We start from the raw sequence: 23,450 nt of genomic DNA on the forward strand, positions 1-23,450 counted from the left end.
AGAAGTAAGACTCCATGCCATATACCCTTGCGGTCACTCCCATAACACTTTCTACCCGCCATGCCCAAAGCCAGCTGCCAGCCTGCTGAGGCCGGGACTGGCCTGGGTGCCTGGACCCTGGTGCCTTTCCTTCCCCTCCCCACCCCCATTCTCATACTCGCCAACCTTCTATGAAGTCCGAGGCCGAGTAGGGGCGCTGATTCGGGCCGCCCTCCCCAGGGCTGTTGAGGGTCTCCAGGGCTGACTCCACAGCTTCCACCAGCTCGTCCCGCTTGTCCTTCCTCACGGGCTTCTCCTCGGGGTGCCGAGTCAGGCCGGTCTCCAGCTGGTACACCTTCTGCAGCGTGAAACTGTCGAAAGGCACGGCGGCGTACTCCGTGGCCAGCTTGACGCCGGCGTGCACCTCCGCCCTGTCCACCTGCGACCGCAGGAAGGCCAGCAGGTCCGCCTGGGTCTTCTCAGGGGGCCCCGGCTCCAGCCCCAGGCCCGCTGCATCACTGGGGTGAGACTGCGCACTCCGGAGCCGCTCACCGCGCTCCTGCAGCTCCTGCTTGAGCTGCGCGATCTGCCGCTTGAGGCTGCTGATGTAGTGGCGGTGCTGCTCCTCCCACTCCTGCAGGGCCGCCTGGTACCCCTCCTTCCCCGTCGGGCCGTTGGCCCGGGGCAGCCCCAGCCGCTCCTCGTCCCCCTTTGGGGTGCAGGCCAGCATGTAGAGCACGGACACGGCACAGCAGAGCAGCACGAGCAAAACCACCACGCGAGAGATCCACGCCAGCAGCCCCCGGCGAAGCATCGTCACTCGGGAATCGGCCATGCGGCCGCAGCCGGCCACATTCCAGAAGGCCAGGGCCCCGCGGAAGGGCGTCCCTGGACTAGGCCGCGGGGAGCACGCGTCTGGGGCCCCCTAAGCTGCTTTCATCCATTTCTCTCTACAGTGTGTCGGGTCCCTTGAAGTCGACCACCACGCGGAGCAGTTTTCCTACTTGGGAAGGATGACCTTCTAGGCAGAAGCAGCCAGTCTGGTGAAACCTCCAGGCCGCCACATTCATTCCCATCGTAGCCGTCCAGACGTGCAGCAGACCACAAGAGGGGACCTGGGAAGAGACCAAACGGCAATGACACTTAATCAAGACAGTAACACCCTTATGTTCACTGTGGCAACGGATATTCAATAGGCCCTCCGTGAGGCTTACAGAAAATGTTTATGACAGGGGATTAAACACTGTTACCCGTTTCTAAATCAGAACACCAATGTGTATGTGCAGGGCTGTGCACGTAAAAAACAAAGGATACAGGAAAAAGAGTCAAACGAAAGATGGCAAAATGGGAATTTCCTCTGCAAGCCTTAATGGTGACTTTCCGGCTTCTCTACATCCTTCTCTATCTTATAAATTTTCCACAACGGCACATATTATTGTGATGGTTGGAAGGGAAAAAGCAAAACCTCGAGGAAGCTGAAGCTGCAGGCAGGGGCTTCTCCAGCCAGGCCCGCCCAGCTGCGAGGATAGCTCACCTGTGCACCCTCACTGAGGGCAGGGCTGCAGTCTGACTCAGAATGGAAGCCCCTGGAGCTTCAAATATGCAAACAACACACATGGACGATAACATAATTAGATGGAGTCCAGAGGCAGTTGGAACTTGCAAACCAGGGATGATGAGTTTACCACAGAGTGGGATGGGTTGGGAGAACGGAGACCAGAAATACTGGTCTTGTCAGGACTCCAATCCCAGGCATGTCTCTGTCTTCTGGGTCCTGCCTGATCATCAGGAATACCCAGACGGATCGCAGAGCCTTTCATTCAAACTCCAAACCCCTTGTCACACATGAGAAGCCAACCTAACCAGCCTTCTTCATTTGTCCCAGGCTCCCCTCCTCCCTCCTCCACCCATCACGGACACCTTCGAGCATGCTCCTTCAGTGTCCTCCCTTCCCCCTAACTCCCCTTTCCTTGTCTCCCCCTACCCTTCTGAGCCAGAAAACAGAAAGAATTAACGATAAATGGAAAACAGAGCAAACAAAATTCCTTGTTTAGGGAGATTTTTTATAAAATCTTTCTGGGTGCATCTTTTTTATATAACTTCTCTTAAAAGCAAGCTCCCTGATGGTACCATGTCCTGACCATTTTATAAAAATTTGACATTTTAAATAATTCCCACAATAACTAAATTGTTCTTTCCAGAGTCTTCATCCAATCCAGAAAATCCAGATTCTGGGTCAATAATCATCTCACTTACTGGTAGTCTGCTGTCTCATTTACTGACTGGAAGGAGGACTCCTGTCAATTAGCAACTTCAGGACCCCTGGGAGAAGAAAGAGTGCTCCTTCTAGCATTCTCTCTATGTTGAAAATATAGTCAATGATAATGGGCTCATTGACTTATCTGATATGCACCTGCCATGTCTAAAGCATACAGAGATCCTCTTCCATTATCCTGGTGATGTGCCTCTTACAGATACCATTACCAAAATAGTTTATTTCTCAATTTTCCTTAAAAATTCAATTCCAATATTCCCCTCAGCCCAAGGAGTCTCTCTGCTATAATTTAGAACAATACATAGTTATTAGTGCTAAGTTTAAAGTGCATGTTTAGCTCTGGAAGCCCGTTCTGTCTGATGAAAATCTTGGGATTTGTGTAATTACTATAATTCTGTGATTAAAAACATCTCAGCTTTGGTATTCAGGCACCTTGCTGTTTTTAATGAAATCTCTCAGATGAACTCATTATATCCAAGTATTAAATTACCAGTGAAAACATGTTATCACGTTATTCTACCATTTTAAAGAATTTTACTTTAAATGGGTTGTCATTAAAGACAAAAATAAGCAAATCAAAAACAAAAATGGAACATTCAACATTACTTATTGTGCCACAGAAACAAAGGGTATGATCTTTCTAACAGATTTTGTTTAATGGAATAATTGTTACATTTGCATAATAAATTGAAATCATTTTGTTTAATGAAGCAATATATTAAAGCTATGGGTGGCTAAAGAAATTTAAAACTGTAATTATTTTGTTCTGTTCCATAGTCTCTTCAAGATCTTGTCCAGCTTTTGCAATTCACTAGCATAAATTTCAAAGTTACTTGATATTCCATTCTTTGGGATGTAAAAGGAGGGAAAAAACAGATCTTAGGAAGAAATGACTCTTTACAAGAACTAAGAAAAAGCCATAAAAATTACAACAAAAGAGGCAGTGAAGGATTTCTCCTTTTACATGTCAGGAGCAGATACGTTCTTTGACAGACAGAATGCTTTCTAACTGTTCCAGCAATCTCACCTGTGATCAAAACAGTAAAAACTGGCTAAACTGTGGAGGCTAGGAATATCTGCTTCCTAAAGTCAGAAGGCCTGTCCTTCGGCTTCTCGCTTCTATGGAGATTTAGGGGTTCCCCTTGGCAGCACAGAACATCATTCTTAAGAGCACCTGCTACGTGACCAGCTCTTCCACACACAGGAAAGAACACCTCAAGGAGATGTAACCAGACCAAACATGGAGCGAAACCTGTAGGTAAACGAGACCAAGCACAGGGATAACAGCCACTGTGCAGTCTCCCCCTCTCTCTACAGAGGTGCTGGGAGAAGTAAGAGTTAACATTTATCATGTGTTCATAGACTTGCAGAAGGAAGCACCATGTAATTACCAAGGACTACTACAAGTTAGAGGTGACAGTGAAAATATAGCTTTATGTGCTCAGAGCAGCATGGTGCTACTATTTTAAAAACGTAGAAAAGACACCCAGATTTTAGACTAGTTCAGTCTTTGGGGGTGGCTGGGAACAGGGGAGGCATGGAGAGCAAGCTGGAGGCCTGTCAATAACCAATTTTAGAAACTTTGGGAGAAGAGAGATGCATATTTTTATTTTTTTTAATTATAGAAAATCCTTGTGTTCATCAGATTTCTTGCCATTTTCAATTTTTAAAATTTCTTTTAAGATTTTATTCTCTTAGGTATCAATGTGGGTTTCAAACTCACACCCCAACATCAAGAGTCACATGCTCTACTAACTGAGCCAACCAGGCGCCCCTCTTGCCACTTACATTTCTAAATGTCCATCCTTACTAATTGCTCTCCTATCTACTAAGTACTTTTCTGTCCCTGGCCCAACCTCCCAAGGATGGTTCTGTGACACATCTTGCCCCAAACACTGGATTGATTGATTAGAGTGGAGGGACTATCCAAGCACAATGGTTCTGCTGCCATTCTTGCTATCTCTGAGCAACAAAACTACAGGGTAAAGGCTTTTTCATAGTCTATAAAGGCAAGAGAGTGCTGAAGAGCAATGCTTTCTAGTACCCACCCACCCAGGTTTGAGCCCATGTAAAGCAAGGTTATTCTCCAAAGTCTCAGAATGGAAAAGTATTCTCAGTGCAGACTGGTATCAATGGGCCAGAATAACCCTAAGAACGTTTTCCCTAGGGTATCTAGATAGGGGGTTGTTTAAGGAATCTGTAGCAATTTCTGAATACATAAGGTAGAAAGTCTGCAAGACACAGTGGGCCTCTGCCAAAGGATCCAGCAATGGATGGGTTTCTCAGATCTACGTGGAAGTTGTCTGACAGCTCTGACATCCTGCTGGGCTCGGGAGCATCCAGAACACCACCCAGATCTCCAAATGACCCAGCAGGGACCCAACAGTGGGTCAGAAGCACAGTCAGCTCCATCTAGGATACCATTATCACACTTAAAACAAATAGTTACCAAGCATCACTATGTTGAGTGCATGCCTGTAAGAAGTTACAGAAGACGAACCACACACAAACTCCACTATCAGCACGTTTATAAGCCTGTAGAGTGCATAAGGCCATCTCAAATGACAGTAATACAAGCCCTCTACAGGTAAACACCATTAAAACAGACACAAAATGTTAATGCTTACCAAATGTATGTGGAAAGCAGGGGTGTAGAGAAGTATAAATGAATACATTTTAAAATGTCAAAGGTTAAAATAAATGGTAGGAATAAACAACAATAGTTATGATAAGATAGATGAGTGGCTATGGGCATCATTTCATCTTACAGTGGAAGATCTTAGAGGATAAAACCAAGACAAGCCCAAGTATGGTTCAGAGTCCAACATTTTACCCCAAATGGGGACAGTGGAAGTTAGAAGTTCTATGACTAGGACAAAAGTACCTATTCTGAGAAGTAGAAGGATGGGTGTAGGCACTTCGCTCTACGGATCCCAGTGAACATTCTGGTCATGAAATCTGTGTCCCATGAGAGAGGCCTGCCAAGATGTGTCTATTAATGGCCACAAGATCCTCATAAATCGCCACAAGATCCTCATAAATCGCCTCATAAATCGACAAGTCCCACAGAAGCAGCGTTGTCAGTATCAGCAGCGGGCAGAAAGACAGTGGCTTCACCTCCAGACCAGGTCTAGCAGTTCTACATGTCACAATGACAGGCCTTGTGAGTAATAAAGGAAACCATTCAAGGAGTGGCAGTGAATTCTATAATCTCCAGGATCTCTACCCTGTGTGCAGGCACAGCCAAGAGGGTTGATGGGGGAAAAACAAGCGGGGTCTCCCGAGCCAGGAAGTGGTAGACAAAAGCCCCGGGATAGCCACGAGAGTCTGGTCCACCCCAGCCCACACGGTCAGCTCTTGGACGGCCAGGCCACAAGGTAACCTTCAGTCAAAGGATTAGCTGTACTAACAGAACATAAATGGAGGTTCTATCTCTTGGATAAATATATCATCCTGGACATGTGTGGAAAAGGCATCATGCAAAGATTCTTATTCAAAGAGCTTCCAAATGCTCTCAAAAATGTATATGTGATATAAATGTATGTAACACAGCAACATTTACTCAAGCACATGGCTCTCTTTAGAACTCCTTCCACCTGGGGCTAACTCTCCATGCAGCCTATGGTAGCGGGCTTCCAATCTGACCCTCAGCATTGTCGCCTATGGGCTTTCATCCCACCAAGTGTTTGCCTCCCACACTGCCCTGGGGATCTGAGGTGAAGTGGCCAGTAACACAGGCGGAAGTGGAGCACAATTCTGCAAAATTCAACAGAAAACAGCTAAAAGCCATGATGAGCACTGGAAAACCCCAAAGCTCACAGTACCCACTCCCAGTGTATTCTGTTTACAGACTTGCCTAAGTTTTTCCCATCTGCCTTCTCTTAAAGAAAATGAGCGTGTACAACCAATTCCTGCAACTGCTTTGTCGAGTCCATAATCACCGGCCTCTTGTTCACAGTTCGTGGAAGGTTTACGCACTTGCAAATAAGGGAAAATGGCCCAAAAAGGAGCACAAAAGCTCGTAATCTCCCTAAACCACATCCACCTGCAAGTGTGCAAGCAGGGGTTCCCAGGTGTCACAGCGCTGTCTGGACGTGGGTTTCCCTTCCCCGGTGAATCTTTAGTCAGCATCGACTCTGGTGCCAAATGCTTTATCCTCAGCCATGACCCTGAGAGCGAGTGAAGAGCTAAAGCAAGGAGGCCAGAGGGTCAGTATCACTGCCCAAAAATGGAGAGGGGAGCAGCCAAGTCCCAGACAGGGGCAGGGCTCCAAGCGACATCAACAGTACAACACTCAGAGCAGCATCCAACTGGCCATGAGGAGTCTGAAGCATTCCTCCCTGACCTCATCCAGCCCCGACACCAGCTACCTGACCTGGGCCCACGGCTCTGCCCTCACACAGAGAGGGGTCTACGCGGGCTGTGGCCTCTGTTATGCCAGCAGTTCTGCTGCTTTCTTCCTCTGACCTTGGCCCTCAGGATCAGCCATCTCCAAACTTATCAAAATGGAGGCACACTCCAGATGATAAGTAACTTCTGACCTATAGATGATAGAGAAGGATGCAAATCTATTCATTTATAAGTTATATACATGTTTTATAGTATTGCTGTGTTATGTGTTCACAAAACAGCACTCTTAAAATTTCTCACCCTGATGAACCTTCTTGGGCACTCCCAGGGACCTTACTTCAGGGTGTTACTGACCTCCTGATCACGCTTCATTTCCATGGCCCCCAGTCAATAGCGAATTCCACGGCCCAGGGCGCCTGCCTTGCTGTCCCCTTCTCAGAGTGACTCTCCTGACTCTGGACCACACTGGCTGCATCCCAGGGTGTGCAACGCCTGCTGCCAGGCCACGTACCCAGACCACTGCCAGGCACACACTCCCCTGCCTTCCTAGAGGACTCAGACTCTCGGCCGGTCTGTTCTGTGAGGTCCTCCCTATAAGCTGGCTCTGAGAGCAGGTTCTCCAGGGACCAGCATGGAGCGCCAGAGGAATGGGGCTGATTACCTCAGTTGACAACTTCGTAGGTGAGAGGTACCCTTCCATCCCCTCAACTCCACAGTGGTCTCCTGAAAGAATCATTCTGATTCCTTTTTCCCTACTTCAAAGCAGGAAAAGGAAATGTGGTAGAAGAAATTAGGGTCTGCTAGTCAGAAAATGAAGGTACAGAGTTTAATCACAACCACACACACCCAAAAATCAGGAAACAGGTCTAAACCATTTTTGTTCTTCTCTCTTGTTTTGATTTTGGTTTTTAACTTGCTGGTGAAACTTCAAAGGGAAGAATTGATAGAAGGGGGGTTTCCTGAGTGTGCGTACATGTACTACTTGCCCTACCTCGCTACCTCCAACCTGTTTCAAGAAGGCTCCTACGGGGTCAGTGAGCACAAGGGGCCACCGCAGAGCCCACAGAGTGAAAAGAGAGAAGGGTCCTAGACAAGAAGGCATTACTCAGGGGACTAAGAATAAGTCTAATAAAGAACCTTTTCCCAGCAGGAAGGTGTCTGTGCACATACGCAGGGCTGAGTCAGATGCTAAGACACCACAGACAGATCTGTCTGGGTCTCCATCTCCCCTTCAGTCCCACGGGGCTCTCTGTGGCTGGTGGAGCTGCCCAGCCCCACAAAATGAGAACCCCAGGACCCAGGCTTGCCAATACCCTTCACTGCTCATAATTACAGCCACTTACTGAGCATTTATTTTGGGCCAGACATCACACTAAGCACTTTATAAACATTTTCTCATTTAATCCTTAAAACAATCTTATGAGCTAAGTCCTATTAACCCCCATTAAAGATAAGAAACCGAAGCTTAGAGCAGTGAAGTCATTTGCCCACGCTGGTAAGTGGCCAAGCCCGGTTTCAAATCCAGCTTTGTCTGAATCTGATGATGCTAAAACCTTGCTCTTACCCACTGGGCTATCCTGTTCAGCACCCTTAATAATCCTGGACTGCTTGCTGAGACCCGTTCCTCATGGTGCACCCATCATGTCCAATCTTTCTTGCTTCTGAACTCATAATGAACCTTCCTATTTATGAGCTTGTCCAGCCCTTTGGCTGTGGCAGTAAGCATGGTTCCTCTCTATACAATTTTTTGGCTCCCCATTTAGCTGTGATTTGCACTTCCACATCGCTTACCAGCTCTGCAAACTCATGCTATCCCTAGAAATAACACCGGTCATGGCCATGGCCAGTATGAGCGCTGCCAGGATGAGCCAGGAAAGAAGACATCGGCAACATTTAAGTGCTTCTGAGCAGATGCCAAGGGCTTATTCCCACATATCAAGTTGAAGACAGCTCCAATAAAAAGCACCCTAGCAAGTCGAATTTTTAATCAACTGAGAGGATGTTCTTCTTTGAAAGGAGAAAAAGAGAACATCTCTCAGATGGGTAAGATGCTGGCTGGAATTGCTATTGAAAACACTGATTTCTCACTTCTTTCCACCCAAAGCATGGCAAAGGAGACGCCCATGCAATGGCCATTCACCGTGTGTCAACTAATACCCTCATGTGCAGGCCAGAGTCAGCCCCAGCATCTGTGGAGACTCAGGCAAAAGCATGCCCTCCCCTGCCCCCTATCCGGAGACCACATTCCCAAGGTCACACAGCACAGCTTCCAGGGAAAAGCACGCTGCTGATTAACAAGGAGGGGACTAATCGAGAGTGAGCAATGCTCACAGCCAAGGACCTTCTGGCTGAGTAACAAGCACAGAGCCCTGAGCAGATGCCAGTGGTAAGCATCAGCTCTGAGGTGAGGTCAGAGGTGTGAATCGCATCACACCAGGCCAGGAAGGCCAAGGTGGCTCCACGATGAGATGGGCCCCACGTCAGTTATGGTGAGGCAGTACAGAGAGGGAAACTGGACTTCTCTCCTTTCTGCTAACACGATCCATGCCCCCTATCAGCAGACAGAAAAAAGAAGAGGAGGATGAGAAATGAGGTTTACTGGGGAGCATGCGTGGCATAGTCGGTTAAGAGCCCGAACCTTGGTTTCTGCTCAGGTCATGATCTCAGGATCATGGGATCAAGCCCTGCATGGAGTTCCACACTGAGGATAGAACTGGCTTGAGATTCTCCCTCCCCCTGCCCTTCCCCCTCAGCTCCTCCCTCACTCATGGACTACCCCCCTCTCTCTCTCTCAAATAAATTAATTTAATTTAAAAATGTTTACCAAATGCCTTTATCGTGTACTACCCAATGGCTTTACGACATCTGTAGACACAGAGCTCCCAAAGTAAGATAAAAGTGCTCCCCTGGGTCGTCTGTTCAGGCAGCCCTGGAACAGGGAAGGGCACCAGTGAAGAGCCCCGGAAAACCACTAGGCCTCATGCATTATCTGTTGTCTCCCCTAAACCGCGGATGAGTCATCAATCCCTGTTCTCTGAGACGAGGAAACTGGGAACCGGGGAGGCCAGTGACCTTCCCACGCAGCTAGCGGGCCTGCTGAGAACACACACAGCAGGGAGAGCCCTAGAAACAGGACAAAAGAGGCCTCTGAAGAGAAGCGGTCCAAAGATACCAGTCTCTCAGAGTGCAAAATGGCACTCCGACCTGCAGGCAAGAGTTGGGGGAACACAGACAGCACCATGTCCCCTCTCCATCTGGGGATCCCCTAGGTGGGACTCCGTGCTTGAGTGCAAAGAGCAATGGCCAAAGATCGATGACCAAGAAGCCTGTTCTCTCTGGCATATGTAGTCTTCTCATGACTGGTGTGTGCTGCCTTCTTCCTGGGCTGTCATTCTTGCCTCTGCTCCCCAGTCCTGGGCATCAGTCAGCACGATGCCAGGCGTGAGTCTGGGCCAGCACCCATCTCGTGAAGGAAGGGCAGTGCCAGCTCTCTGCCCCCATCAGACGCTGGAAGGAGCAACCGCTGGAAACATCCTGAATCGAAAACATGCTGACAAGCACTCTCATGAGTCACCTGACGTGTTCTGCTGGCATGTTTGGAGTAAGAAGGGTTAATAAGATAACTGCTACTTTTAGTCAAGATGAAATAAACAGCCTACCACCTTTCGGTTCTCCTCTTCCCTCCCCACCTACAAGGAAGACAGCAGCACACAAATGAGGGGCTTTCTTTTAGCAAGTGGTTATTATATAACAGGAAAAGAGAAAGCACGGATTGTGCAGAATTATTTTAGAAACCCCACAAAGCGAGATCAGCAAAGCCTTCTCTCTCTGTGCCATCTATCTCGATTTGGAAATAGAACCAATAATAGAGAAAAAATTAATAGGAAGATGTCCAATATTACATAAACACAAGATGTATTGTTATTTTTCACAGAAATAAAACCTTGCACTGACTGCAGGTAGACTCTGCTCCAGCCCACTGTGCCTATGAGCACCTGTTTCAGCCTTCCTTACCCCTTCTTCAGCTCCCACTCCCAGTACCTCGTGCCAAGTCTAACTTGTAGTCAACTGTCCCTGACAGAGGGTTAACTATTATTATGGTTCTGGCTAAAAATATTTCAAGATATTGCTCCTATCGAGAAATTTATCCACAGAAGATGCTATCCTACCTCTACAGAAGCTAAACAACTTACTTAATCCAAGTTCGTGTAACATTCCACGAACATGATGTCTCTGTCACTCTTAACATAGTCCACGCTCTTTCTGCAAACTTTTGCCTTTCTGTCTACAATCCCACTTTATCTGCATCTTCCTCCAATTTCTCTGATGTCTCCTATGTTGCAGGTTCTATTAACATCATACCCCTTTTGCAGATAAGGACATCTAGGCAGAGGTTAGTCATTTGCCTGAGTCATCTGGCAATGAAACGGCAGAACTGGGTTTCTCATCCAAGCTGTATGTCTCCATTGTTTGTGCTCTTGAACACCATGCTACAAGGCTTCTCTAGAGCTTGCTACATGCTTAACAGAGACCTGATCACGGTAACGGGGAAAAGCAGAGAGAAGGCTGGCGTGCAAATGCATGAGGCACAGCGCTGGGCTGTAAGGAGGTAGGAGAGGAGCTGGGAAAAGTTATAGCAAAGAGTCCGGTGTAGAAGAGAGCTCTCACCAGAACCCAACCATGCCGGCACCCTGATCTCGCACTTCTGGCTTTCGAAACTGTGAGAAATCAATGTTCGTTGGTTACACTACTAGTATATGTTATCTTATAACAGGAGCCTGCACAGACTACAGCCAGCCCTTATATCATGACAGGGGAGGTATACTTTACCCCACAGGTGATGGTTAGCTAGCCATTTAAGTTTTGAGATAAGAGAGTCACAGGAGCAGAACTGAATTCTAGCAAATGCACAGTGCTGAAACAGGCTGGAGAGGGAGAGACTGGCATTAGAGAGGCCAGGTAAGAAGCCAGCCCACCACCTCGGTGTTCCAACAAAGGCATGCGGAAGCAGCAGTCCTATACATGTGTGGCAAGGAGTTTTCCCTGGGTACCATCTCCAGGATGTGGACACCAATCATATGAGAAGGAGAAAGAAAGTGTTCACCAAGAACAAGGCCTAGGGTTTAGCTTGAGTGACTCACAGGATGGGGCCACCGTTGAAGAAACCAGCACACACAAGAGGAGATTTAGCAGAAAGACAAGCTTGGTTTTGGACCTGTGGACCTGGCACAGCCTGTGGAATGTCAGGCGTGGGGTGGGGGGCCTGTGTTAGGCGGCCTCTGCCTGCCTTCTTTGAATTACCAGAACAGGCAAATGCCGGTTCTGCCAATTCCTGCACCTTGACGAGACTTCACACTTCTACTTGTTCTGACTCTCTGAAGCACAACCTCATACCCTCCAGCCTGTCAGCACGGCTTAGCGGCTGAGAGGACAGGTTCTAGGGTGCAGACTGACTAATCGAGTCCTACAGTTATTTGGCTTCTCTTGGTCTTTGTTTCCCAAACACGGGAGCACGGGGGCCTCGGATCCTTCTGAGAGTAAAGGAGATGGTGCACATGAGGCGCTGGGCACAGAGCCCAGCACAAAGCTCACACATAATTCGTGCAAGCCAAAATAAGGCCCAAACCCCCCACGTACAAGCCTGGCACTGATGTCATTTCACGGCTCAGAAAAATCAACCAAGGAGGAAGAGCTGATGTTTATACAAATGTACAGCGTTGTTGTGAAGCAGGTGAAACTAGCACCCAGGGCTCCAGACTCCCGGTCTCTTGCCTCTGAACTACACTCCCAAGATTTCCAATCGAAGTAACTCTTTCACATCCCTATTGTCCCCCTAAAGCCCAGTTTAAAAAAGGAAGGAAAAGACAAAGAAACTTGTAGTGAATCTGAAAAGTTCTCCCCAAACTGCCATTTATACCAAGTGGTAGAAAGCTCACCAGGCTGCTGGGGGTATGAAAGGGCAATCGTATTGATGGGCTTAGTTGGCTCCATCTCTGGGCAGAGTGGAATGGCACAGGGGTGGTTTTCTTTTCTTTTTTTTTTTTTTTTAAAGATTTTATTTATTTACTTGACAGACAGAGATCACAAGTAGGCAGAGAGGCAGGCAGAGAAAGAGAAGGGGAAGCAGGCTCCCTGCCGAGCAGAGAGCCCGATGCAGGGCTCCATCCCAGGACCCTGCGATCATGACCTGAGCCGAAGGCAGAGGCTTTAACCCACTGAGCCACCCAGGTGCCCCCAGGGGTGGTTTTCTTGAGCTTCTTCAACACAGCATGGGCCTCAGGACAACAGACTTCAGAGCTATGGACATGAGAGCACAAGCCGCAAGCAAACTTCTCTGACCAGAGAACGGACCGCATGGACCCCGGGCACAACTCAGCTGTTAGCCCTGCCGAGTCACTATTAAAAGGCTGGCAGGTTCTGTTTGGGAGAACTCTCAGAACTTCCTAGGATACTTTTGAAATGCAATTCTCCAGTAGCTCCAAAGGATATGGGACAATACACTAGTGTTCTGATTTTACCTGCTGGCACTAGAGATACTCCTGGGGTTCAACAGAAAACTTCAAACAATAGAAGCCGCTTCCCAATATAAGGCTTCACAATGTCTCTGGTAAGAAGAGTTCCTGGATACCCTCTTTTGACTGTACTTCATTATCCTGATACACAACAGCTCTCAGTTCAAAGCCACCCAAGATGGGTGATGGCAAAAAAATCCCTCTTCCTGAAAGATAAATTGGAATATTATCCTTTTGATGGCTTACAAGAATCTGTAACAATTGCTACAGTTTCTACAACTGTGCTACATAATGTCAAAGGAGAAAAACATACACGGTTTCATTCCAGGCTATGCTGGTGGAAGATGAGCCCCCACCCTGGGAGTCCGCACACTCAGTCCACACCCTCCCCGCGTTACTGCAAAGGGGTATGGGACTCGTGTAGGAAGCAAATTATGTCATGAACACAGAAAATTAGTTTTCTGAAATTCTTCACTGATGTTCCAATTCATATGAATTTTATCCACTCACTCATCAAATACGTATAGAATGTTTACTGTGTGAAAGGGACCATGTCAACTATGGTACGGCATAAAGAGGAGGGTCTATTGTCCTCACAAGGGTAATGGTCCCCTGGGAGGGACAGGTATAAAAATAACTGAGACACTAGGGCACTGTGAGCAATATAAGAGGAACAAAATGTTGCTGTAGTTCAGAGCAGAGACAGACTGCTCTTGTTGGAAAGACCAGAGAACTTTCAGATGAACTTTTCAAGGTGAGTATTATTTATTGGGTAGGAAAGGGGACCCTGGGGAGAAACCCTAAATGATTATGGATATAAAACAGACAACAGATCTAATTAAGGTTGTTTTTTTGTTTTTTTGTTTTTTTTTCAAGTAGGCTGGGCATGGAGACTAGTACGGGCCTTGAACTCAGGACCCTGAGAAGAGTCAGGGTCGGGACTACCTGAGCCACTCAAGCACCCCTAATTAAGGTTTTTCTACTCCTACTCCAATTCCACCACTAAGGATGCATATTTTCTTAATTTAAAAGAGGGGGGAAATTGTTAACTCTAAATATCCAAAATTTTATTGATGTTGTCTAATACTTCTCTAAAATTTTTTGGTCTGATTTTTTTTGTATGATTTTTTGGTCTGAGTATTTCTTAGTGTTCAATTCTTTTTCATATGCCCCAGGGCAAGGTGAAAAGAAATGCAATGGGCCCTGTCACCATCCTTCTTTATTTTTTTATATAGCTCCTTCTATCTAGAAAGAAGAGTTGGAATTGTTTTCTTGGCACCAAACTAATGGGTCTCGAGATTGATATAAAAGCAATTATTCTGTGGAGTAGTGAGTCTAAGGAGGGTTCAGCTTTTAATGAACATTGCTTTATCTCTATTAAAAGCCTATAATTAGATAAGATTTTGAAGGACTTTCCACAGCTACCGTGGGCTAACCCTGTTGCTGACTGATGCCTGGCAGGTATTTATTTCCAACCTGCTGGTTCCGTGTTACCACAGGCATAAGTGAAAACACAACACAACAAAGGGTACCTCTGTTACACATTCTATACCCTCAGTTCACGAATCACACAAAAGAAGCCAAAGAGAACATAAGGACATGGTCTCCACTGCAGACACATGAAAGGCGGCACGCCAGCCCGGAGACATGGCCACGGAAAGCCACAAACAGAGCAGAACACAAACTGACCACATCGTCAGATCCCTTTCGGAAAAGGAAGCATGCCCCTCTGTAAGGCACCTTTGTGTTCTTTGTCCAATTTATTTGCCAGGGCCAGAGTCTTCTTCCAGGGCACAAAATCCTCGTTGCAAAGGTGATGAAAAATATTGTCAATTTTCTTTAAAGAAATGTGAAACTGCTTTGCAGAGGACAAACAGAAATACTCACAACGGGTGGTATCATTACCGCTTTTATCTTCATTATGACTGGTGCTAAGAACTCGCAGACATTTCAAAGGAATACAACTTGAGAAAACCAAATTAGGAGGTGATAATCGGAAAAATAAATCCTTGTTTACATAGAAATTGCAGTTCAGTCAAGTGTGTCCTCAGATCTTTGGCACCTGCCTCTCTCCCCCAGCTCCTTGGTCCTCCTGCCCTTCCCCCCAGAGTCCCCTACACACAGCATTCTTGGTACAGGTGTCTTCCCTGCAGAGTCCTGCCTAGACAACCCCACTCAGCCTCCCCTCAGAGAGAGGAGGGGCAGCTGGCAGAGACAGCTCAGTGTGTGGTCCAGCTTTAAAAGATGAGTTGAGCGGCGCCTGGGTGGCTCAGTGGGTTAAAGCCTCTGCCTTCGGCTCAGGTCATGATCCCAGGGTCCTGGGATGGAGCCCCGCATAGGGCTCTCTGCTCTGCAGGGAGCCTGCTTCCCTCTCTCTCTCTCTGCCTGCCTCTCTGCCTACTTGTGATCTCTCTCTGTTAAATAAATAAAAATAAAATCTTTTAAAAAAAAAAGATGAGTTGAGACCACCAAAGCCTTGCTCAGAAAGCCACAGTAAAAGCCTTCCTTCAGAAGGAGTTGCCAACCGGGAACAGGGCAGCCAGCCCTGACAGGGTAGCGGAGTCACAGGAACACCCAGAGCCACAGGTCCACAACCTGAGAAGCTTGTCAGTGCCAGCTGGGTGAGAAAAGACATCTCTCTGCTGCCAGCTGAGGGGTTCCTGGCAGGGCCCAGTAAAGCTGACTGATGTTGAATCCCATCTCCCACCGACCGATGTTGAATCTCCCCTGAAATCCCAGGGCCCTGGGGAAAGGACATGGGACTGAGAGGTTTCCATCCCAGACACTTGCATTCCCTTCATAGAAGGGTAGGACAGCCATTTTGCAAACGGCCTTAACTTTAAAATTATGAATTTATGGTTTACAGATAAAAATTAGAGATAAAATGAAAAGTGCTTACTTGGGGGCGCCTGGGTGGCTCAGTGGGTTAAGCCTCTGCCTTTGGCCCAGGTCATGATCTCAGGGTTCTGGGATCAAGACCCACGTTGGGCTCTCTGATTGGCAGGGAGCCTGCTTCCCCCTCTCTCTCTACCTGCCTTTCTGCCTACTTACGATCTCTCTTTCTCTCTCTGTCAAATAAATAAATAAAATCTTTGGGAAAAAAAGTGCTTACTTGACTGATAATATTACTTAAACTATTAGGAGTCCTAAGCTATGACCCAGTCGATAAATAAAACTAAACAAATTTGCTGAAAATATCATGTAATTTAATAAGAAAATGTTGTGTCCTTTGCAAACTTCAGTCTAAATACAACTTTTCTGAAATACATCTCAAGTAAAGTAAAGCACAACCAGATGAAAAAATACGTGGCCTACTCTTTTCGATACAGAAATTACCAAAGCTCTGGTCATTCCAGGGCTAGACAAAATGTCAACGAAGTCTTGCGACAACAAGTAGATTAACAAGAATTTACCGAATACTCATTAAGTGCCAAGTCTAGTTCAAGGTATTAAGACATCTAGTTCTATCTATCAATACAGATACATAGGTATCAACCCATAGACCTACAGACACATAGGCATAGGATCAAAATACAGATGTATCTACATATAGATACAGATGTATCTCAAGATACAATGATGAGTAAGACAGGGTTCTGGCCTCAAGGAATTTAAGGTATAGTGAAGGAAGCAGACACACAAACAGATAAATCAACGAGCTAATTGCTCTACAGAGGAACAAAAGGTAAAAAGAGATAGAGCAGGAGCATTCAATCTAACCTAGAGGGTTCCACAAAGGCTTTCTGCAGGAGATGGCATCTAAGGTAAGCCTTGAAAGAAGAGTGTAGCAAGACAAAGAATGGAAGAGCGTCCCGGGCAGAAATAACCAGAGGGCAGAGCTTGGAGGCATAAGCCAATATGGAGCATACAGAGTGCAGGTGGCTCAGGAGGCTGGAATGTGGGGTGAAGCTGTAGGGTCCAGCTGTGGGGACCTGGGACATTGAATTTAGAGAGGAGATTATGAATTTGGCCTGGGTCATGTTAAGTTTCAGTGCTCTGAAACAGTGAGGTAGAGATGGAGAATGAGCAAGCCTATCAGAGAGGTGGTCTAGCCTGGAGATACAGATTGGAGTCATCGGGGGAAATAAATGGTCATCAAATCCTAAGAGTGGACGAGACAACTTCGGGAAAGTCCAGAGCAAGAAGCACTTCTGGTTCTGAGTCCCTAGGAACTCTGACTCTGAATGGCCTCCAACTGTATACTGTTATGAACTGGGACACAGCACAGGTCCGCCTCAACACTGCCAGCACCACCCATGACTAAGCAGGGATGTCTGCTGTCCTGGGTCCAGGACTAGGAAGCCCATTTTCACCTCATGCCCAAACTATGTTCTCCAAATTAACCTTATAACCAAGCTGATACTTTGGTCTCCATCTGCCTGAATTCAGTTTCTCGACTTGTGCAAAACTGTGAAAGAAAGCAAGCAAGCAATCCCTTGATGATCAGAAGCTGCCCGAGATGCCGAGCCAGGCCATGTATTCTCCTGCTAGACAGAAACCATCTCCAAGAATACCAGCCTCAGACAAGGTTACTCTGAGACCATGATGAAAGAAACAAAATAAGCCCACTTCATCATTTTGTCTGATCACAGACAAAAACAGAATCAATGTGTCACCCACAAAATATCTAACATCCCTTTCTCGGCCAAAATGACTGATGGCTCTTATTTACTGGCTACCAGTTTATTCTGGTCTCCCAATAGATAAGATTTATTGAGATACCTAATCAGAGAATGACCCCTGCTCTCTGACAGCATCTATTCTGGAGAAAATCTCCCCTTCCTTCCTCAGACTCTCTTGCAAATCATCCAACTAAAACGCAAATCCACAGAATAAATTCTCTCTACCGCCCTTTCACTGAGACCCCCAGGATTCTCCAAGGTGTCTGTTCTCACTTCCTGCAACAAGTAATAAACCCAGTGTGTCCAAATACTGCATTCCTGATGGTCCTGGGCTGGAGGATATTGAGAGACTCAGATGAGGAAGATAAATGTACTGCGACCCTAAGACCCCACAGACATCAAGGTCAGATGAGCAGTTACCCTGTAGGAGTAGAGAAGCTGACCATGACTGGGGAGGGGTACAGAGCCTTCAGAAGCTCTATAAGGAAGTAAGTGTTCATGTTGCTAAAATTTTACTTCTTAAACCTGGTGGGGAGTATATGGGGTTGTTTGTCATACTCTTAATAAAATGTTTCAGTCTGAAAATTTTAACAATATTCTTTGGAGAAGAATCATACAAAATCAACAATCTCAGATGCTGCTGAGAAATCAGGTAAACTGAGAACCGGAAAAAACGCCACTGAGCTGAACCACACACAGATCACTGGTAACTCAGTGGAAAATTCGTCTGGTGGATGGATGGGAATGAATGACAGAGAAGAGTGGATTAAAGAGTTGGAAGGAAATTGAGACAATGACTACAGAAAGCTTTTTCAAGAAGTTCAGTTGCACAGGAGAAGTGTGAGAAGGCAAGCGATAGCTGGGAAAGTGTGTGACGGGGAGAAGCTCATGACATCGGCGTGAGTGAGGAGGCTTCTGGGTCTCAGCTCAAGACAGGCAGCAAGTGGGTGGGGGCTGAACTGGGAAGAGGACTCTGTGGCCCTCTGCTTCATTTGACTTTACAATCTGGGCTCTGATTAACACTTAACTGACGTCACTACAAACCCCCTCCCCCATTACAGACTATATAAGTAGGAAGAACAGGAGTGAATGAAAGGAGGGTAAAAGGAAATGGCACCAATGCACCAAATCCCCAAATATATATGTGTAAGTTCATACTCTCTGCAACTCTTTCCTTCATTAACATAGATAAGTAATAGACTTTGCATTGATTTGTTCAGTCAAATCATAACAGCAATGTACCAAAATTTACTATAATTCTAAGTTCCCTCCAAGAAATTGTGGAACCCCTAGCAAAGCAGAAAAAGGCAACTGTCCACGAAATTTGCAGGACTTCACATCTCACCTCAAAGGTATTCTGAGAAAGGGATTGGGGAAAGAAAGAGTCCCACAAAGTAAGTGAAGGGAGCAATTCCATCAACACAAACACTTCACAGCAATCCAATGTTTGAGGCTACAGTGTCCAGCACAGCTGGGCCAAGGCCACAGCTCTCTTATCCGCCACTCTCTACAGCAATGCACTTCATGCCACTGAGGCCAGCTGGGCTCAAGTTCATGCCTGGAACTTTGGCTCTGCGGTGGGTTCAAAGAACCCAAACCAGCGGTGACTTGCTAGAGCTACCACTTCCTGCTAAATGCAATGAAAAAACCTGAGACTGATTCCATGAAACCAGAAACTCGGGACAGACAAGGTTATTCTCTAAATCCTCATGACAAGCTACTCAGGGATCAGATATCTATCATCCTTACTTTAGTGATTAAAAAAAACCTTAAATCCCCAAAGCACAAATTTTTCAGATGAATGTAAAATAATTAATTCCTTAATCAGCCTGTCAGAATGTCCGCTCCTACCAACACATAATTAAGACAGGAAATGGAGGTCAAATGGAATAGATATTAATTTTTCCAGGCTGATCAGACTGGACTGGTAAAGAAACTCCAGAAAGCATTGCTCAGCCCAACCCAGATACGCAGCTTTGAATGGATAACTCCATTTATTTTAAGATCTCTTATCTGGGAAAATTCCAGGGTTGGACCAGAAAATTTCTGACGTCCCTCTAGCTCTCAGTCAAAAGTTATGATTCAGTGGCAGCTCCACAGTCCCTTCCTAGCACCTCACACCAACTAATCACGGACCTTCTCTAAGTTTCTCAAGTGTGAAATGGTGGTCAAACCTTACTCACCTCCCGGCAGTTGACAGGAACACCTCACCTCTTCAGAGTAGCCAAGGTGAAATTTTATGTCAACTATGACTTCTTTGGAAGAAGAGAATTTTATTTTCTACCACTGAATTTAACTTCACTTTCACGCCCCAATTCTCCGTGGAGCAGACTGCCTGTCCTATCCGATTCTGGTGGGCTCGCTGCAATCCAGTGATTCTTTTTGGTCAGATTCAGGTGCTTCTGCATCAGGCCCTATCTAGTACAGAGCTCAATCCCTTTCCAGCAGATGGTGCCCCAAGGTTTCTTTCGCCTGCGCCCTCCCTTCCCCCTGGATATACAGGCTCCCGGAAGGGAAAGAATGAGCCTATCCCCTCAGAATTCCTCTCCTTCCTGCCTGCTGCCTGAGTCCTTCTTTTCCATTCTCCAGGAAACAGTCCTGATGCTACATCCTGCATCAACACCAAGGTCAACTAGAAATCCTATGCTTTCGCTGTCAGCGTTGGCTCGTAGGGAAGCACAGATCCTTTCCTTCCTTTCTGGCTATTTCCCGCCTTCCCTCTCTCAACCAAGCCTTGCTTCTGGTAATTAAAAATGTTTGCTTTCAGACTGCCTCTCTCTGGATCTTAAAACAAACTCTCATTTTGATCCCGGAAGCCCAGTCATGGCTGCTTCCTCCAGGCAGCATCCACCCTTCTCCAAAAATAATAAAGATCCCGGATGCCTCTGCTGGAAAGATGCAGGGCAACAAGGAACAGTTAGGGTTACTGGGAACAACTGGTTCGTTTAGTATTTTCAAAAACATTGTATGGGTATGTCCTCTCTTTTCTATTCCCTTAAACATCCTGCCACTTTAGATTCTGATCACCAAAAAGAGCTTCCCACTCCACGTTCTCTCGCGCAGCTGCCCTTAGAGTTCTACTAAACTCACAGCTTCAATCATGACTAAAAAAAGGAAATGCCTGGAAACTCTTCAGGTTGACCTTCTCGGTCTCTCTCATGGGGACTTCTTCCTACCTGCCAGTCTTCCAGCAAGCGCCCCATGGTAAGAATGCTCAGATGACAGCTGGTACCTCAAGAGATGGTGAGCTCCCCATCTGCAAGGCCGCACATGTCCAGTCCGGCTAACCCCTTAGCAGAGGTGGAGTACAAAGTTAGGGGTCAGCTCACGCACCTGGACTCAGAACCACCTCAGCCGGGACGGTGGGCATGCATCCCCTGCCTTCTCTCTACTGTCACTGAAGTAGCACCAAGCTATCCACTGGACTCGGTCATCTCCGAGCACCACAGCTTTGCTCATGCTGCAACTTTATCTAAAAGTCTTTTCTTTTTCATTCCCTACTTTTAAAATAATACCCTCTTCCAAATCCTACTCCTTCTCTGAAATTTACCTCAAATGCCAGATTCTTCAGGAGGTTCTGCTTGACTGCTATATACTCTGCCCTACTTAGTCTTCAAGCACTTTGATTTCATCTTTCTCCTGCCTCGTACTGGGTCTCAGATCATGTATTCTTATGTGCTTTACATCTAACAGACAGGAAGCCATTTGAGAACAAGGATTGGATCCTGCGCGTTTTGTACCTCACCGGCATGAAGGGTACCAGATAACATTCAGTTCCCATTTGTTGAGCAACTACAGTATACTCATAAAGCTCCTTGCTGTGGGAGTAGAGAAGAAATTTTTTTTAAAGATCTTCTCTTCAAGGAATATGCAATCTAGTTGGGGAGGGAAAAAATCAGATATATGAAAAACAAAGCTTAAATGGAACTTCTTAAAAAGAACTAAGATGTTCTCAAAACTATGAGGGGAGGAAAGAAAGAATCTTCAGTATTCACCAAAATACAGCCTCCAAAATTTTCTGGCAAGTCTCCTCTCACCCTCCCCTTTGAACAAACCCACAGTTCTGAGGTGCTCAGATCCAGCATTTGGTCCTCTTTCCTTTCAAAGGTCTAAATCTGTAATAAGTGTAATAATGAAAACATATCCTTTTCAATGATGTGTGAAAAACAGAACTAATTTGGGTGAAAAAAATCACACCAGATATTAGCAAGTTCATGGTTGTATATAATACTCAGCTGCATAAGAGTAGTTATATAATAAAGAAGCAAATTCCAGAGGAACCCAATGCCAATCCCTCATATTACCATAGATGGTGGTGTGTTAGTGGAAAACACACCCATCAAGACCCTGCAGAAGCCATTAAGCCAGGGGCCAAAGACTAAATGAAATCCACCAAGAACTATTTCTTGGCAGAACTAAAGGCAGAAGGAATAGAAAATTGAATCACAAATGGAAAAGCCCCAAGTGACCTAAACTCACTGGCACATATCTAAAATGCACAGAAAATGACAGTTTAAAGGGGTATAAAAAATGCCTAGAAGAAATCAGATAATAATAACAGGCAGTTTATTAGACCTAACCTTGCAGGTGGAATAATTTTTCCTCTTCAAGTCGGGAGTTTGTAATCCAAACAGCTGTGGTGATTGTAACAATAGATTTTGTGTCTATCAATTGCACTTCACAATATTTTCCCAGAAAAGAAACTTCAAGCCCCAGAAAGCTGCCGAAAATTAGGTGGTAGCTGACATGGCCAAAGATGTTGCCAGGTTAAAGTAAGTGAGCAGAGTTAGCAGGGAAGACCAGAGGACTGTTTAGAAAGAAGGATAGCATGTATCAAGCCATCTGCCGTAAGGAAAGGAATGTGTAAAGAGATTGGTTTCTAATGTATTTAACATTTTAAACCTATTTCCAAGTCATCAGCCTTGTGCCTGCTAGTTACAAGTAGACTACAACATACAATCAACAATAAAGGAAATAGTCTCTCCCATGTTTAATTTTATGAAATTATTAGTAAAGCTTTCCAGTTCACTAAAAGGCTACAAAAAAATTTTTAAGATTATTCTCCTTGCACCTCAAAAGCTTTATCATCCAAGCTCTCCTTAAACTATTTCCAGACCAGATGGTCTGAGATAATTTAGTAATGTACAACTTCTGTTCCAATGAAAACAACAAAAATGGGATAAAGGTTGATTACTCCTTAAAGCAGACCTCCTTGTAATGGATAACTCACCAACTGAATTCCCGATTAGAAGGTTTAGGAAAAAATATATACTTGTTCTCAAAATTACGGGTTAAATTAAATGTCCATTAATAACAACAATAACGTTTTACATATTTCTAGTCATTTAAACAATAAGCTCACATTAACAACTACAAAATAAGAATTTGTATCTTATGACTGAGGTAAACACGATGTTCCAAGTCAGTTTCTGGAAACTGAAAAACTAAACAGGATTCCAATTGTGGGATGGCAAGTTGAACTCATGTATCTAATCTAAGGTAATTACCATACTAACAGACTATAGAAGGAAAATCACATTATCTTATCAATTGGTACAAAAAGCATTTGACAAAATTCAGCAGCCATTCATGACAAAAACTCGCAGGAAATAAACAAACAAACACAAAAAACATCTCAGGAAACGAAGAATACAGGGAACTTTGGGGCATCTGGGTGGCTCAGTTGGTTAAGCACTGCCTTCAGCTCAAGTC

The 23,450-nt window shown here is 45.7% G+C and overlaps 1 protein-coding gene across 9 annotated transcripts in view; it reads right to left on the bottom strand.

Moving 5' to 3' along the window:
• The window catches only part of CSGALNACT1 (chondroitin sulfate N-acetylgalactosaminyltransferase 1), a 332,179-nt gene that overhangs the window by 91,274 nt on the left and 217,455 nt on the right, over positions 1 to 23,450 (bottom strand). For all 9 annotated transcript variants that reach the window (XM_045997357.1, XM_045997361.1, XM_045997358.1 and 6 more), the window contains one exon: positions 166 to 1,094. In XM_045997357.1, coding sequence (XP_045853313.1) covers positions 166 to 814 — 649 coding nt within the window. In that variant the 5' untranslated portion in view covers positions 815 to 1,094. The remainder of the gene's footprint in view (positions 1 to 165; positions 1,095 to 23,450) is intronic.

Source organism: Meles meles, chromosome 2 (assembly GCF_922984935.1).
Source record: "Meles meles chromosome 2, mMelMel3.1 paternal haplotype, whole genome shotgun sequence".
NCBI classification, from domain to species: Eukaryota; Metazoa; Chordata; class Mammalia; order Carnivora; family Mustelidae; genus Meles; species Meles meles.